Source organism: Mastacembelus armatus, chromosome 13, assembly GCF_900324485.2.
Source record: "Mastacembelus armatus chromosome 13, fMasArm1.2, whole genome shotgun sequence".
In the NCBI taxonomy this organism is placed as follows: Eukaryota; Metazoa; Chordata; class Actinopteri; order Synbranchiformes; family Mastacembelidae; genus Mastacembelus; species Mastacembelus armatus.
In genome coordinates this window covers 18293008-18307300 of record NC_046645.1, presented here as the reverse complement: position 1 = coordinate 18307300, position 14293 = coordinate 18293008, and the positions used below count along the sequence as shown (strand labels likewise).

General features: G+C 39.9%; 1 protein-coding gene across 1 annotated transcript in view; it reads right to left on the bottom strand.

Annotated features, from left to right (window-relative positions):
• Positions 1 to 594: 594 nt before the first annotated feature.
• LOC113142735 (solute carrier family 12 member 9) overlaps positions 595 to 14293 on the bottom strand; it is a 52301-nt gene continuing 38602 nt past the window's right edge. The window contains exons 10-13 of the mRNA XM_026327923.1: positions 9695 to 9887; positions 5393 to 5567; positions 3897 to 4043; positions 595 to 3473 (exon numbers count right to left, since the gene is read on the bottom strand). Of these exons, the coding sequence (XP_026183708.1) occupies positions 2512 to 3473; positions 3897 to 4043; positions 5393 to 5567; positions 9695 to 9887 (1477 nt within the window). The 3' untranslated portion in view covers positions 595 to 2511. The remainder of the gene's footprint in view (positions 3474 to 3896; positions 4044 to 5392; positions 5568 to 9694; positions 9888 to 14293) is intronic.

Here is a 14293-nt window from a genome sequence, read left to right as displayed (position 1 = left end):
CAGAGCATGATCACATTTTCAAATGTTTTCCCATTCAAAACCCAGATATTAAATTTCTAATGATATAAAACAGTACTAAAAGTTCATTATTAAAATTATTGTCACAGAAATATTTTCTAAAAATGCACGTGAAACCACTTCAGAAAATTGAGTCCTGAATCCATTTCTTTGCACAAACATACACACATCAAATCCTCTCAGAGCCAGGGTCTTTCGTCCATGATAAATGTCAGCCTCCCTCCACCTGAACTGATATCGATGGTTATTTGGTCTTATTTCTCCAATCTGTTGTTCACGTCAAAGTGGAGATGGAATCTATTTCTGCCTGGTTGGCAGTGAGGGTGGCTGTAGGACAAGGTAATTTGGCTTGCTGGCACCGTCTAGTATCTCGCTGTCTGAGCTATCTCAGCCCCTATTTCCAAAGTTTACCTGAAACAAACAAGCATGCATGCACACGAAAACCCCGCAGTTCTCTGCTGAGACATACAAACAGGTTTTCAGCTGAAATGAAACAAGGTCCCGATACCCTGAGCGGTTGTTAAGTTTGATCTGGCTTTGCAAACAATATCCCAAGGAAGTAAAAGAAGGAACACCTAATCTTTATTAAACTTTATTTTTTTTTTTCTAGTCATTTCTGTTTACATTTCTCAAAGCGTGTGTATGTGATTTTTTCTTAGATTTAGAGAACAGTAATTCAAAACACTGAGCATTTCTTTAATAAACAGCCTGAAATATTTTCTCTGTTTCTGTGAGAACAGAAATCCAAGCCAAAGACTTAAAGAAATGTAACATGAACAGTTGGTTGAACATTGTAGTGTCCACATAAGGACTCATCCATGTCAAAGTCACCGTGATAACGATTGTGAAAAAATATATTTTATTTGTTGTGACTTTAGAAACTTCTAGGATCCCAAACTTTTAGAGTAGTTTTAACCCACAGCTGATATTTACTGTAGAGCATTTATAAAAAGTATTTTCCACAGTATGTTAGGAAACAGTGATGAGCTCAAAGCAATAATATGTAACTTTGGAAAGAAAAATCACATTTACAAATGACAAACTGAATTCATAAGTGGTGCAATGCACTCTTTCTCACCTCAGGACACTTTTTTGAGCTACAGTAATGGTCTGGTATAATCAGCAACTTATTGAGATTAATGTCAAAGTACTTATGGTAGACAAATATACTGAGTCAGTTCTGACTGTTCAGACTTCTTTTCTTCAGCTGTTTTACAAAGTACCATGACCCCATAAATGCCACCTGTGGCTACAGTTCAGCTGAAGTTACATAGGTTTACTTTACACGCTAAGAATACTTTGGGTTCAGGCCAAAGCTATACAGTTGAACTGATGTTAAAATTAATTTAGGCACTTCTAAAAGTTAAAGAGCACCTAAACACATCAAGACAATCAATTGTATCAATCATATCCTGCATAATCACAGTAGTTACAGAGATGTAAACATTTCGATGTTATTCTGAAAAGGTGCACAACCTGCCATTCGGCTGAGGAAGAACAAAAGTGCATTTGGAAAAGCACTAAGGAATGTGTTCCTTAGGTCCCATATAAAATGATTTTTCGATTATTGCACCGTCATTATTGTTGTTTTTGTCATTCTATGCTCTGAAAATATTAACACAGATTTCCTGCAAATCGCTGCTCCAAGTTGTGCTGCAGTCCACATCTGGACTGAATCCAGACTTCAGCTCCTTAACTAGCTAGGCACTTTTTGATATGAAGAAATATGGAATGATCATTGAGAGGAATTTGAGGAGCAAACCAAAAACATTTCAAGAAATAAGAATTAGAATTTCAAGAACGTCGAATGAATCTGGAATCATACCGCTCACTCTCTCGCAGGTAGGAATGAAAAACTCGATTGGCGACTGGGGTGGATTGGGAATCTGCGTGATTGGAGATGTTCGCTGATTGTCCAGCTGATTCATGGACATATTTGAATATAATACTGATACAAATATATTAAAAATAACATTGTGCTGTTTTATACTATTCTTGATTGGCATTGTCTGGCTCCACCAATTCCAATATTTTATGAGGCTGTGTTTTTAGCCCTAACTTTGCTACATCTAATGACTTACAGACTGTTTCCTGACTAAGGTTTCACCTAAAAATTCAACATCAAGATGCCGTCAGGTCCTCAATGGGAAAAACAGAAGTACAAGTTGAAAGCATGTAAAATTAAGGAGTTAAATATCTGAACAGGATTTTCTGTGATCTTCGAGTGGCCAGGATGTATCTCACAATCACCTATCTTCATTTTAAATATTGTAAAATTAGGCTATGTCTTTAAGGATTTTGTTCTATATATATATCATGTGAGATGGCGTCTGTGAGTCAGTAGGGACCCTAGTCTGGCCTAAATTTCAAAGGGTGTTTCCCCACTCTGTAGCTGGGTAGGTTAGTACCATGGTAGTACTAAGGTCTGTGGTGACACTGTATTCATAAAGTAGTGTCAGTAACTGCAAAACTCTGAGCATCTAAGGCACACATTCAAAGGTCAGTGGTGATGACAGGTGTGACACCATGGATGAGCAGTGTGGGGCCCAGATCACGTGTCAGCAGCTCCAGCTGGTTTAGGTAGGCACTGTAACGACGGGTGTCAGCTGGAGGACGGGGCAAGTACAGGAAACGCACAGCAGGAGGGGGATGGGACTGGTCCAGGATCAGCATATTGACAGCTGACAGATAGTCATCAGACAGGCGAGTGGCATTGCTCGGGAAGCTATTAACATAATCATCTTCGTTCTCCTCCTCCTCATCTGTTCTCAGCTTCTTCTCTTCTTTATTGGTGTCAGGGGATTGTGATGTCTGCTTCTTGCTCCACTCACCTTGACGCTGCCAATGTAGTGCCACCTGCTGGTCCCAGGGCACGGGGTAGACCTGAGCTTTAATTCTCAACTCTTTCAACAGCTGGCCCAGCTTTTCTTCTGAGCCTCTCACGCTACGCCCTGACTCCACGCACAGGAAGAGACGAAGAGTAGCTTTGCGCCAGGCTCGGACCATGTTCAGAATACATGCTAGCTGTAGCAGGAACAGAGAGCAGGTGTCGACGTAGCTACAGCTATCTGGGCGCAACAGGTTGACTGGCCAGACATCAACGTATACTGCACCCATCCCTGGAGAGGAGGACTGTGGTGAGAGGACCAGTGCTCGGTCAAACATGTTGAAGTATCGAGCCAATACAACATTCTTAAGCATCTTCATGGCATCAGCAATGATAGCCACATACTCCTGAGGCCCCAGAACCTTCCCGTTACCAAACTCATCATAACCCTGTCTATCACTGGACCCCCTCAGGGAGGCAAAGTGGAAGAGAGGAGGTTGCTCAAAATCTTGAGAAGGGCCAAACTGATCTGTGGACTGACTTGTAGACAGGAATGAATCAATGAGTTTGTCCTTTGGAAGACAGTCATCATAAAATCCAAGGACAAGAGTGTTGGGGCGCATCCCACCTGGAAAGAGTATAGACAGATGACTGAAGAGAAATGTGACAAGATCTTTGTTACAATCAAACACAAATGATTTCTTAATTATTATCATTGATTTCTTGAGTTGTTAAGTGGAAGGCTGTGGAGGTTCAGTCATTCTGTCTGATAAAGGGAAAGTAAGAGAGATGTGAAGAAGATGAGCACTGGAGTGAGAAGTGGTAGGGCAGCCAGAGAGAGATGAAAAGGCTCTAGAGAGAGAGAGAGAGAGAGAGAGAAAAAAAAAAGTGGTCAAAGTTAGACCTGAACACACGGCAGAAAAGAAGGAAGCCAGCAACAAGGAAAGACTACACTACAAGTCAAAGTTTGCAATGGATGTTACTGAAGAGTTACTGGGCTTTTAATGTCCTTACTGATCAACTATGACACTGGTGCGATGACAGCACTAACCTAGTCCAGAGATGAAGAGGAGGTGTTGGACCCCGTGACGCACAGAATCTGCCAGTGTCAGGTTGACAAAGGCTTTGATGTTCAGATGGTCCACCAGGCACAACCAAGAGTCATACTGGGACTGCAGAGGGTCGGATGGTAATTTGTCTGGTGTGGTGGAAGCAAACAAAATGGTAAGAAGTGAGAAATATACCTCAACAGAAGTATGTTGGGATGCAGAGTATAGTGATGGCCTGGAAGTAAAACAATCAAGCAGAGAAGTCAGTCTGACAGAGCCTGATTCTGAGGCAGAACATGAGACAGATATGAGACTTGATGTTGAGATGGAGAGTGGCAAAAGAGAAAGTAAAAAAGACACCACAGACTAAAAGTGAGACAGCGAGAAACAAACAGGGAAGTACAGGTGACAGAAATTCAGAGGCCACATCTGCCAGCTTCATAGACAATTACTCTGGTAGTTCCAGCTGTTAGCACCTCTTCAGACTCCAAACACTGTTGTTCTCAGTGATAAGTATTCTTTGTACTCCGTTATAGGGAAAACAGCTACTGAACAGGTAAGAGAATAAATGGACAGATTTAAAATATATTAGGAGGGCAGTGTGGAAATAGCTGAGTCCACAACAACAACCTCCTATTTCATATAATTACTATATTTCCCAAGACCAACTGACTGATCCTCAGCAAAAAATAAACATATATAATGAGAAGATTTGGACTCTGACGACTCCATACGTCTCCCAGTCTCCAATCAGAGAAACCCCCCAACAAAATCCTCAAAATGCAGAGTAAACAATAAATGACACTGTCCCTTGAAACTGTGTGCCTCTGCAGAAAAGAAGGGAGATGCCTGCAGAGCATTGTCTGCATGATTACCTCCCTCGAACACCAGTGGATGAGCCAATGACATGGAGAAAGGCTTAGCATGCCAAAACACGATGATGCACTCAAACTTGAAAACTCTTCTACTAACATTTGGAACAATGACAGACATTTTTAAACAGCCCAAAATGAAAACATTTCAGTGGGAATGTTACTTATTTTTGTAGAGAAAAGTAGTATCACAAATTGCTTATTATACAAATTACTTATTATTCAGCACTGAGGTTGACACCGAGTAGTCCAAAAACAAGCTTTTAGTTTTGTCATTATGGTCTCTAAATATCACAATAATTTTAAATTATCCAAAAACTATATACTGTACAATCACCAACTCCTATTTATTTCGCTCATAATTAACAGCTGCACTCTCAGGCTGAGCTTGTTTTGAGGTGAAATGGTGCATGCTAATTGTGAAACAAGTGAACTTTTACATACACCTCAACAGTCTCCTCCACCATGATGTGAAAGGATGACCACAACTTTGGAAGTCAACATTTTGTGGTTTCTTTGCAGAACAAAAACTGATCCATCAAAATGACAGTTGGGTGATGAAGGTGAAGATAGTGAGATCATGAGCAGTGAAGAAAATTTATTTCCTAAAAGACAAAAAGACTTACTGAGATCTCCTAGCTGGACGTGTCCTAGCACATAGAGACCGCTCTTCTTGATGTCATTAATGAAGGTGATAAGGCCCACACTGCTGCGAGGGTTGGAAACCATCAGCAAGATCTGAGGCCTCCAGAACTTGACGTGGTCCTTTCTCACATCCAGCATCAGCAGATACTTACGCACCTACAGAGAATGGGAGAAAAAGGGTTGTTATTGGTAACTGCATCAATTTTCCCACATCTACATTTTTCATTAAGCCATACCAGTGCCATTAATGACACGACAAGCTTGCAGTTTGCAGTATCGATTTTTGTTGCATACATTTCATATGTGCCTGTGCAGACTAGGCTGGATTTTCATTAAGAAACTAGAAATTGGCCATATACAATTGAATATGCTCACTCACACATTTAATGTGTATTTCATGTTTTGCTCTTGCTGCATAATTGGAAATGTGTGCAGAAAGTGTAAGTAACTTTCATGGATCATTAGAACATTAAGTTTTGACATGTGGTTCATGCAACGACCTAAAATAAATCCAACAATGAATTTAACGTCAACACTGTATATCATTTATTATGTGTAAGGAAAATAATGCTAAAATGTGTTAATTAGATCGCTTAAAAACAGCAGTTTCTGTATTCTGGCTTAATTTAAGGTTAAAAGAAAGACATGGCTACCATATTTTTTTCAAAGGTATATGTATATATATTTGAGCAGCCACATAGAGAGCTCAAGCTGACTGACTTGTCTGAATGCTTCATCTTTTACTGGGGATACAAGCTAAAGAAAAAATAAATAGTAATGTCAGAGGGAGGGATAAGAAACTTTGAAAATAAATTTAGTTTCACTAAGTTTATTATATGGAATTGATGCAACACAAATCATAATAAAATGCCACTATAACTTTACGGGAATATTGCAGTTGCATTAAAATTTTCCAATATATTTTGCATCTTAATTTAATATTAGCTAGATATTGTTTCAGTTTCTTATCAGTGTTGCCAGGTAATGAGAGTTATATTGAGAGTGAGCGTGCTCTCTCTCTCTCTCTCTCTGTACCTTCTGCAGGTGTCCCTGGTCCTGGAGCTGTATATTGCTGATGTGCAGTTACTGGCCCCACCAACCTGCAGTGTCTATTTGTTGTTTATTGTTGCTGTTCTTTTCTCTCTCCTCTATCCACTCACCCCACCCGGTCAAGGCAGATGGCTGCCCAAACTGAGCCTGGTTCTGCTGGAGGTTTTTTCTTCCGTTAACGGGAGTTTTTCCTCTCCACTGTTGCCAAGTGCTTGGTCATAAGGGATTTGTTGGGTTTTTTTGTTTGTTTTTTTTTTGTTGTTGTTTTTTGTAAAGTGCCTTGAGATGATTGTATTGTGATTCGGCACTATACACTATACCTCTCCACTGTCACTAAGTGCTTATTCATAAGTGCCAAGTCGTTGGGTTTTTTTGTTTTTTGTAAAGCGCCTTGAGATGATTGTATTGTGGTGCTATACAAATAAAACTGAACTGAATTGAATATTAACAATATGCCTAATAGACCTCATTTATAGTGTCAGTAACATGTGGGAGTCTTGTCTTGGCTTTAGTTTTACATCTAGCACACATACTGATCCTATCCAATTACTTTTAAGCCTGAATACACATCTGTGAGTGTGCACCACACTACCTTATATGCATGACCTGTTGAATTATAACAGTAATTGCAGAGACTAAACTTATGTAGAAACAAATTACATTTCAACATCGTATTAGCATGTGACACTGTAGCAAGAACAGTACCAGAAGCTTTGTGTGTATATCTATGTATAGATGAGCATGTGCATATGGATATACATGGGTGTAAAAACAAATCCATCAGTAAACATTCATGAGCATATGCTTAAATCCCAGGGTGTATCTGTTTGTATTACAATGCACACCATAACACACCCATCATTAGGATGTTTATGAGGCATCAAGGTATCATTAAGGAAATGCAACCAAGTGGAACCAAACATTAGATATAAACCCGCAGTCTACTAGGAATGATTAACAATTTATTGTTTATACTCAGTGGAATTAATGACCATTAGCTTAGTCATAATGTATCTGCCAAGGTAAAGCTGTTTCTTACACTGTCGGAGAAGAAGGGTGACTTTAAAAGATATTTCTGTTTTCCTTGGCTTTTGCAGTTTCTTATTTCTTAAGTTGAGTGTGTATTGTGGTCTTACTAGAAATGTGGCAAGAAGGTTATCGCTGACGTGAGCACAGTGGGGATGTCAAGTGAATAAAGAGAAGTTAACCAATCACCTCACATTTTGGGCAGTTAGGGGTGGGGTGATGGACGCTAAACACAAAGTGAAGATTGAAGTACTAAATTTACTTTAAATCAAAAACACTGGGGTGTGTTTTATAGACTTGAGGTAATGTTATAAAATTGCATGGAAAAATGCATGGCCTGTACTCTTCTTCTGGGATTTAACCGGTCAAGGCCCACAAAAATTGTGATAAGTGCAGTCAATTTCTATTTATATAGCTTAACATCACAATCAGTTACCTCAAGGGGTTTTCCAGTCTGTACAGAAACATGATACTCTCTGTCCTTAGATCTTCAAGGGAAATGACCATCTTTAAATAATAGTTTAGCTCCAGGTTCTGAAGCTGTTACATTGGTTATTACCATTGTAATCACCATAACTATTTTTATAATTCTGCCTGGGAATTGCTGTAAAAACACAAAAACAGGGTCTCAGCAGCAACATCCAAATCCCTCCACTCGTCTAATCATCTGTCTCTCTTTATCTCTCTATTTCCCCCTGTCTTCTCATCCAGGCTATCATCATTTCTGTCGCTTCAGTCTCATTCATCACTTAGTTTCTCAATCACTCATCCCCTCTCCCTGCTTATTGTCTATCTCTCTTTTCCTTCCCATGATACCGTCAGTATTTCTTGCCTAAGTTTGTCTTTTTCTTTGTTCTATTTCTTTACTAAACACAAGTGTCAGCTGCCTGTTATCTCTGGCAGTGTTTTTTTTGGTCGCAAATTGTGTCTCCGCTTCAATGTCACACAACTGGCACTCTGCCACACTGGGTCCTGCTGCTAAGGGTGCTGAAACGGAAAATTAGTGCATGTACGAGATATGTACAAGCACACATGTGGCTTATAAGTGCAATCATTTAAATTACAAGTTTCTACAACCAGGAGCAGTTACAGAAACTCTGGCTCGATATAAACAGAACATTATTATTATTCAGTGCAATACATAAAAGCCAAATAAAAACATAATATTCAAATATAAAGTAATATTAATAAATAGCTGTCATGATCAAAATAGCTTAACGCCATGAACAGATGATTAGGCAACAAGCTCCTGGTCATTCTGCATCTCTTTATGGCCACTGTGTAGTCATTTTATATAATTTTAATATAATTTTTGTGTCGCTTTGGAGTTGATTTGTGTCACTTTTTGTGATTTCAGTCTCTGTAGTTGTTTTGCTTTTCTTTGTAAACATTTTACAGTCCTGCTGCACTACTACTAACAAGTAATTAAACAGCTACTTCATACAGAGGGTGTGGTCCAGGGGCAGCCAATCAGATCCCAGAGTGAGGCTTGTGCCACACCTGGTCGTGTATTCCTTGCCGTTGCCTCAGGTTGAGAGAAACGGCAGAGATGGAGGGAACAGGATGAGGAAAAGAATGAGGAGGAAAACACAATAATGTAAGTGGTTGTAATAGTGTTCTGCCTCCTGACAAGCTGCTGGCAAACCCAGCCAACCTCACTCTCCCTGCCATAACCCCTGCCCACAGCCTTGGCAACGGTTCACCTCGGCAACGGACCGTCCTGGCAACGGTGCCTGATCTCCTTGAGAGCAACAGGCTTGACAGACAGAGGACATGGAGTGCTGGATGATGTAAAGCTGTGTTTGTCATAAATGAAGATAGCTTTGCCGAGGGAAAAGATGCAGATTTGTGTGTGTGTCTGGGCAGCCTGATATAAACATGATCGATAGCTGCTACAGGAATGACAAAGCAGTGTTGTGTGTATGTGTGAGAAAAGCAAGAGGCAAAATGTGTGTTTGTCTGCTAAATGCAATGTGCTTGGCTGAGAGAAAGGCAGCAGAAAACAGTCTGTGTGTTTGTGTGTCTGCTTGTCTCTATAAACCTGATAAAACGATTGCTTGGCAGAGGTACAGGCTCTTGTAAAACTGAAGGGATGAGATTTTAGTTGCTCAAGTAATGACAAGGCAGTATTGAGAGAACTTGTGTGTGTGCGTGTGTGCGCATGTGTGTGTGTGTGTGTGTGGTGGGGTGGGGTGGGGGGTTTAGACCTGGTGGAAAATGAGAGCCTGGCTGATGTAGCCCCAGCTGGAGGTGGGACTGAGGTAGTGAATCAGCAGAAGCAGCAGCAGCATGAATGCGATACTGGCTGAAGCATAGATGGCGTTGATCAGGAACATCATGATGGCACAACCCACGATGCCCAGCACACATGTATGCCAGGTAAAGTAACGAAAGGTGGGCCTGGGTAGAAAACAAGAGAGGCAGGGAGATAAATGTTATTATGGAAGTTATAGAAAAGAAAAAAAAAAAGAAGAAAAAAAGATCACTGAGTAGTTTTAGCTGATTTTCTTCATGCTCCCACAGAGAGTGTGACAGGAAATTCGGAGCGCCTCTTCATTAAAGCTACAAAGCTTGATAATGTATAAAAAGATTCCTCCTGTAGATTTCTGCCAATCTGTTTTGTATACTACCTATGCCATAACTCATGCCACAATCTTTAATTCAGAGTAAGACTAATAATTTATTAAAAATTAGAAATGAGCAAATGAATTAGCATTACTGACTAATTATCGTATGTTAAGTTCCGTATTTCAAATCAAATGCAAGAATTTGTGTATTTCATTTTTTTTACTGTTTTGAATCATGCATCACATAGCACCTGTGTGTGAAGAGACTGCAGAAGATCAATAAAACACAGGGATTGATCAATCAATCACGCAAAGCTATCGCTTTTTGGTTTTCTCATCTGCTATCGGTAATCACTACTGAAGCAGAGACTTTTGAGTGCAGCACACTGAGCTCTGACTTTATTCTGTTAATTTGTGCTTTACATCTAGCCATAGTACTTTAGCCTGGCAGGACACAAATCACTATTACCAAAGTATTGGCTGCTGACAAATGCAACCTTTATTTTCAAGATGACATGGTCAGGTAAATTTATATCCACAACTGCATTAATGTTACACTCACGGTAGCCAGCAGTAGTCTTTTAGTTGTAAAGAAGAAAAGTCTGAAAATCTGAAAACCAAGTCAATATTTCTTTCTGTTTTGTGAAAAACAGCTATACCTCCATGTAAACTCTGTTTTAAGTGTGTCACCAGTGAAAACATCTCCTGCGTGTTGGTGAAACCAACAGTGCCTCTGATGCCTGGAAATTAAACTTAATGAAGACAAGAATATTATAGATGAAGATTACAAAGCCAAAATTCTAGCCTACATTATATTAGTTGCATTTTATTCAAGTAACTTGCTTCATACAGCTGAAATGTGATGGCCGTGGCCTTGCTGGCAAAACTGGTTGATTTTTGACTGGTAATGAACAGTATAACGGCATTTTGTCAGCACTAACAATGTATTACTATTCTGGGTGATATGTGCACCAAACTATGCAATCTACAAACACAGCATTATGGGAAAACGGCTCTTCTAATCTAATCTAAATCTGACATTTTGCAAACATGGTCGGACTCTGAAGTCAATACAGATGAACTGAATGACTTTCCGACATGGCTCTAAGTTCTTTAGAGGATATGGCAACAAAAACATTTAGTTAGCTATTCGCTGCCATCCCACAGCTCTGAAGAGGCACTTCCCAAATGTCAGTTCTTTAGACAGAGGAGGCTTTGGCAAACCACAAAGGATGTCTGTAAAGAAGCAGGTGATATAAAATTAAGATCCTGTTAACATGGTGATCCATCCGCTTGGGTTGATAACAGGAATCTCATACCTAATTATTAAACTTCAGCAACAGCAAAGAAATACATTTTCAGTCGGAGGAGTGCTGCTTACTGACCTTTTTCCCCACACCATTGAATCCATTTTTAGACAGCAATGGTTGTCTGATCCTGAATTAGCTTTTGCCTCCTCAATTTTTAGTTTTTGCAGAGTGCTGGAATTATTTAGGTTTGGGGTCAGGTAGGGGGTCCTATAACCTTAAGAAGAATGAATATTTAAACATATTTAGACATTAACAGCAATGTTATTTAATATTTTTTTTCCCCCAGTGAGTGTTATGTTCTTGCACGATGTTGATAACTGTGACCTTATCTCAACTGTTTTTCTGTTTGTTAAGATGACTACTTGCCTTACGTATAGTGAGTATTGTAGTGCCACAGATAACACTTCTAATAACACTGCTTAAATTTCCAGTATATTATTACTTGTCATTTCATATATGTTAATATTGTAGTTGAAGAGTTGCAGAGTCGTGTCAGCCAAGACAGCCCAACAACATCCAGAGACTTAAGGTGATTGGGGACAGTACCTCTGGACTGGCAGACTGGGGTGGTGGTCCCTCTTTTCAAGAAGGGGACAGGAGGGTGTGTTCCAACCACAGGGGGATCACACTCCTCAGCTATGCCAGGGTAAAGTCTATGCCAGGGTACTGGAGAGAAGAATTCAGCCAATAGCAGAACCTCAGATTCAGGAGGAACAATGCGGTTTTCGTCCTGGTCGTGGAATGCTCGACCAACTTTACCCTCTCCAAGGTGCTTGAGGGTTCATGGGAGTTTCAGGTAGTGAAAAGGTGGTGGTGGAGAAATAGATGTGAGGAAAACATGGCCATATCTACTTCAGTTTGGCTCCCAGATTTGGCCTGGCTAACAACACTGTCAGCAGATGGAGCTGCAGCAATGGCAGTGATACACATGGAGGCAGTTAAGTTTATCAAAAACCAACCAGAAAAAATAAACAAAAAAAAAAAAATAGCATTAGATAGGATTTTTCAAAACAACTTGCCTGTATCAAATAAATATCAATTTGTTTAGACTAACCACACAATATCATTTCCTGGGGTTTGTGGCTGATGCTCCAGCAGTCAGGACACCTAGTCTCATCATAGTATTAGACAACCACTGGTTGTTGAATATTAATTAGCAGCATGTGTCAGCTAATGTCATCCATGCAGACTTAATCAGACAACACACTAATGAAACATTTCAAATGATATATAGAACAGTCATGCCATTTGGGCCACTGTTACAATGAAATATCATTTACAAGGTCGTGTTTTTACCAAAATGAACATGCGAATCAAACCATTATGACTTCAACTCCACACGCACATGCTTATTTTCATCCCTCATGGTGATTTTATATTGACATCTTGTATATGAACTTACTTACTTTACTCTAAACCAGAAGTACCACTTGTCTAACCCTAATAATCCTTAACCTAACATACCATTTCCAAATGTGGCATTATTGCTGGGACAAAGCAATGAAACAAACATTCATAAAGTGCCACTCACTACAGACCCCTTAGTGTCTGCGTGCATGGGTGTGAATTCATACATGAATAAGTGCATTAGGTGTATTCATGGCACATATGTACTTGTCAAAATAAAACTGTATTTGAGTGTCATTTAAAGTGTGTAAATGAGGTCACAGAGTTGGGAGCGCTTCAACACAGACTTAAGCGTTCACATTTTTGGAAGATCATGCAATTGACTCCAATTTCCCTACAATAAGCCGTGTGGATAAATAGCCATTAAAACAGTCCCAGCTGTAATTACACAAAACACAAAGCAGCTCAAATGACATATTGCCTTGCTCCATGGATCCACTAACAGATTTAGATGTTTTAAAAGGGGGAAAATTAAGCACTAAACAGGAGAAAAGTGCTAGTGCACTGAGAAGACTGCAGGGGGTGAAACCACTGGGAAGCTAAATTAAAATACAGTGACTGACAGAGACATCGATGAGACAATAATTAGCCCTCTTATTGGTCCAGGTTTCCTCACTGATAAGGGAGAGGCTAAGAAAAATATAAGCAGGTGAAAACTTTTAAAGTTTAAAGCTGATGAAAGATAATATTTTGCACTAATGCCCATTCTGTGTAACAGACAGTTTTATCTGATTTACTTTTATGTAAATCTGCTTAAACTTTTTCTGTCATGGTGGAAAATCATCAAAATTCAGACCACACAGTTTACAGTGAAAACATTTTTCCGGAGGTAAAAATAATTAAACAAACCAACTTGGTGAAACTTGGTAGAAAGCGTCTTCATGTCAAACCTGACCCTGTCTGAGACCATGCCTATGTTGCACTGCCCTGTTCTACTGTCTTCAAACTTGACTTTTTATTTCTTCTCAACTCTTGATCACTTAATATTGGCAGTGCCCATAGTTCTCTCATCTTATCCTTCTCTCCATCCCATTGAGGAGTGGGAGTAATTATGATAAAAGCCTGCCTACCCCCACCCATCTGTTTTTTTCTCTGCGGCTTCACTATCATAAGTGGCAATGGTTCCTACATACAGTCACCTCTCCCTCACCCCTTTTCCTGTATCTCTCGCTCTCCAGCGACTGATGTCACTTAGCTGACACAGCAAAAGCACCCTGAAACAATCGCTGCCAATCAAATCCTTAGAGACATTAAGAAAAAGAAACATGGAGCAATGAGGATGGAGAGAGGAGACTCGGCTTTTAGCCAAAAGACACATCATAATTGACGGAAAGTGGGGACAGAAGCTTTTCCTCCCTCACACACACACACACACACCCTCACACACACACACACACAAAGTCAGACATGCAGATGCTAGAAGATGCCAAACTCTATAAGTGAGAAGTCAGTGAGTGTATGAGACGTTACGTCAGGCTGCATCCAAACACTGGCACACCACCAGTGCAGACTGGACCAACCT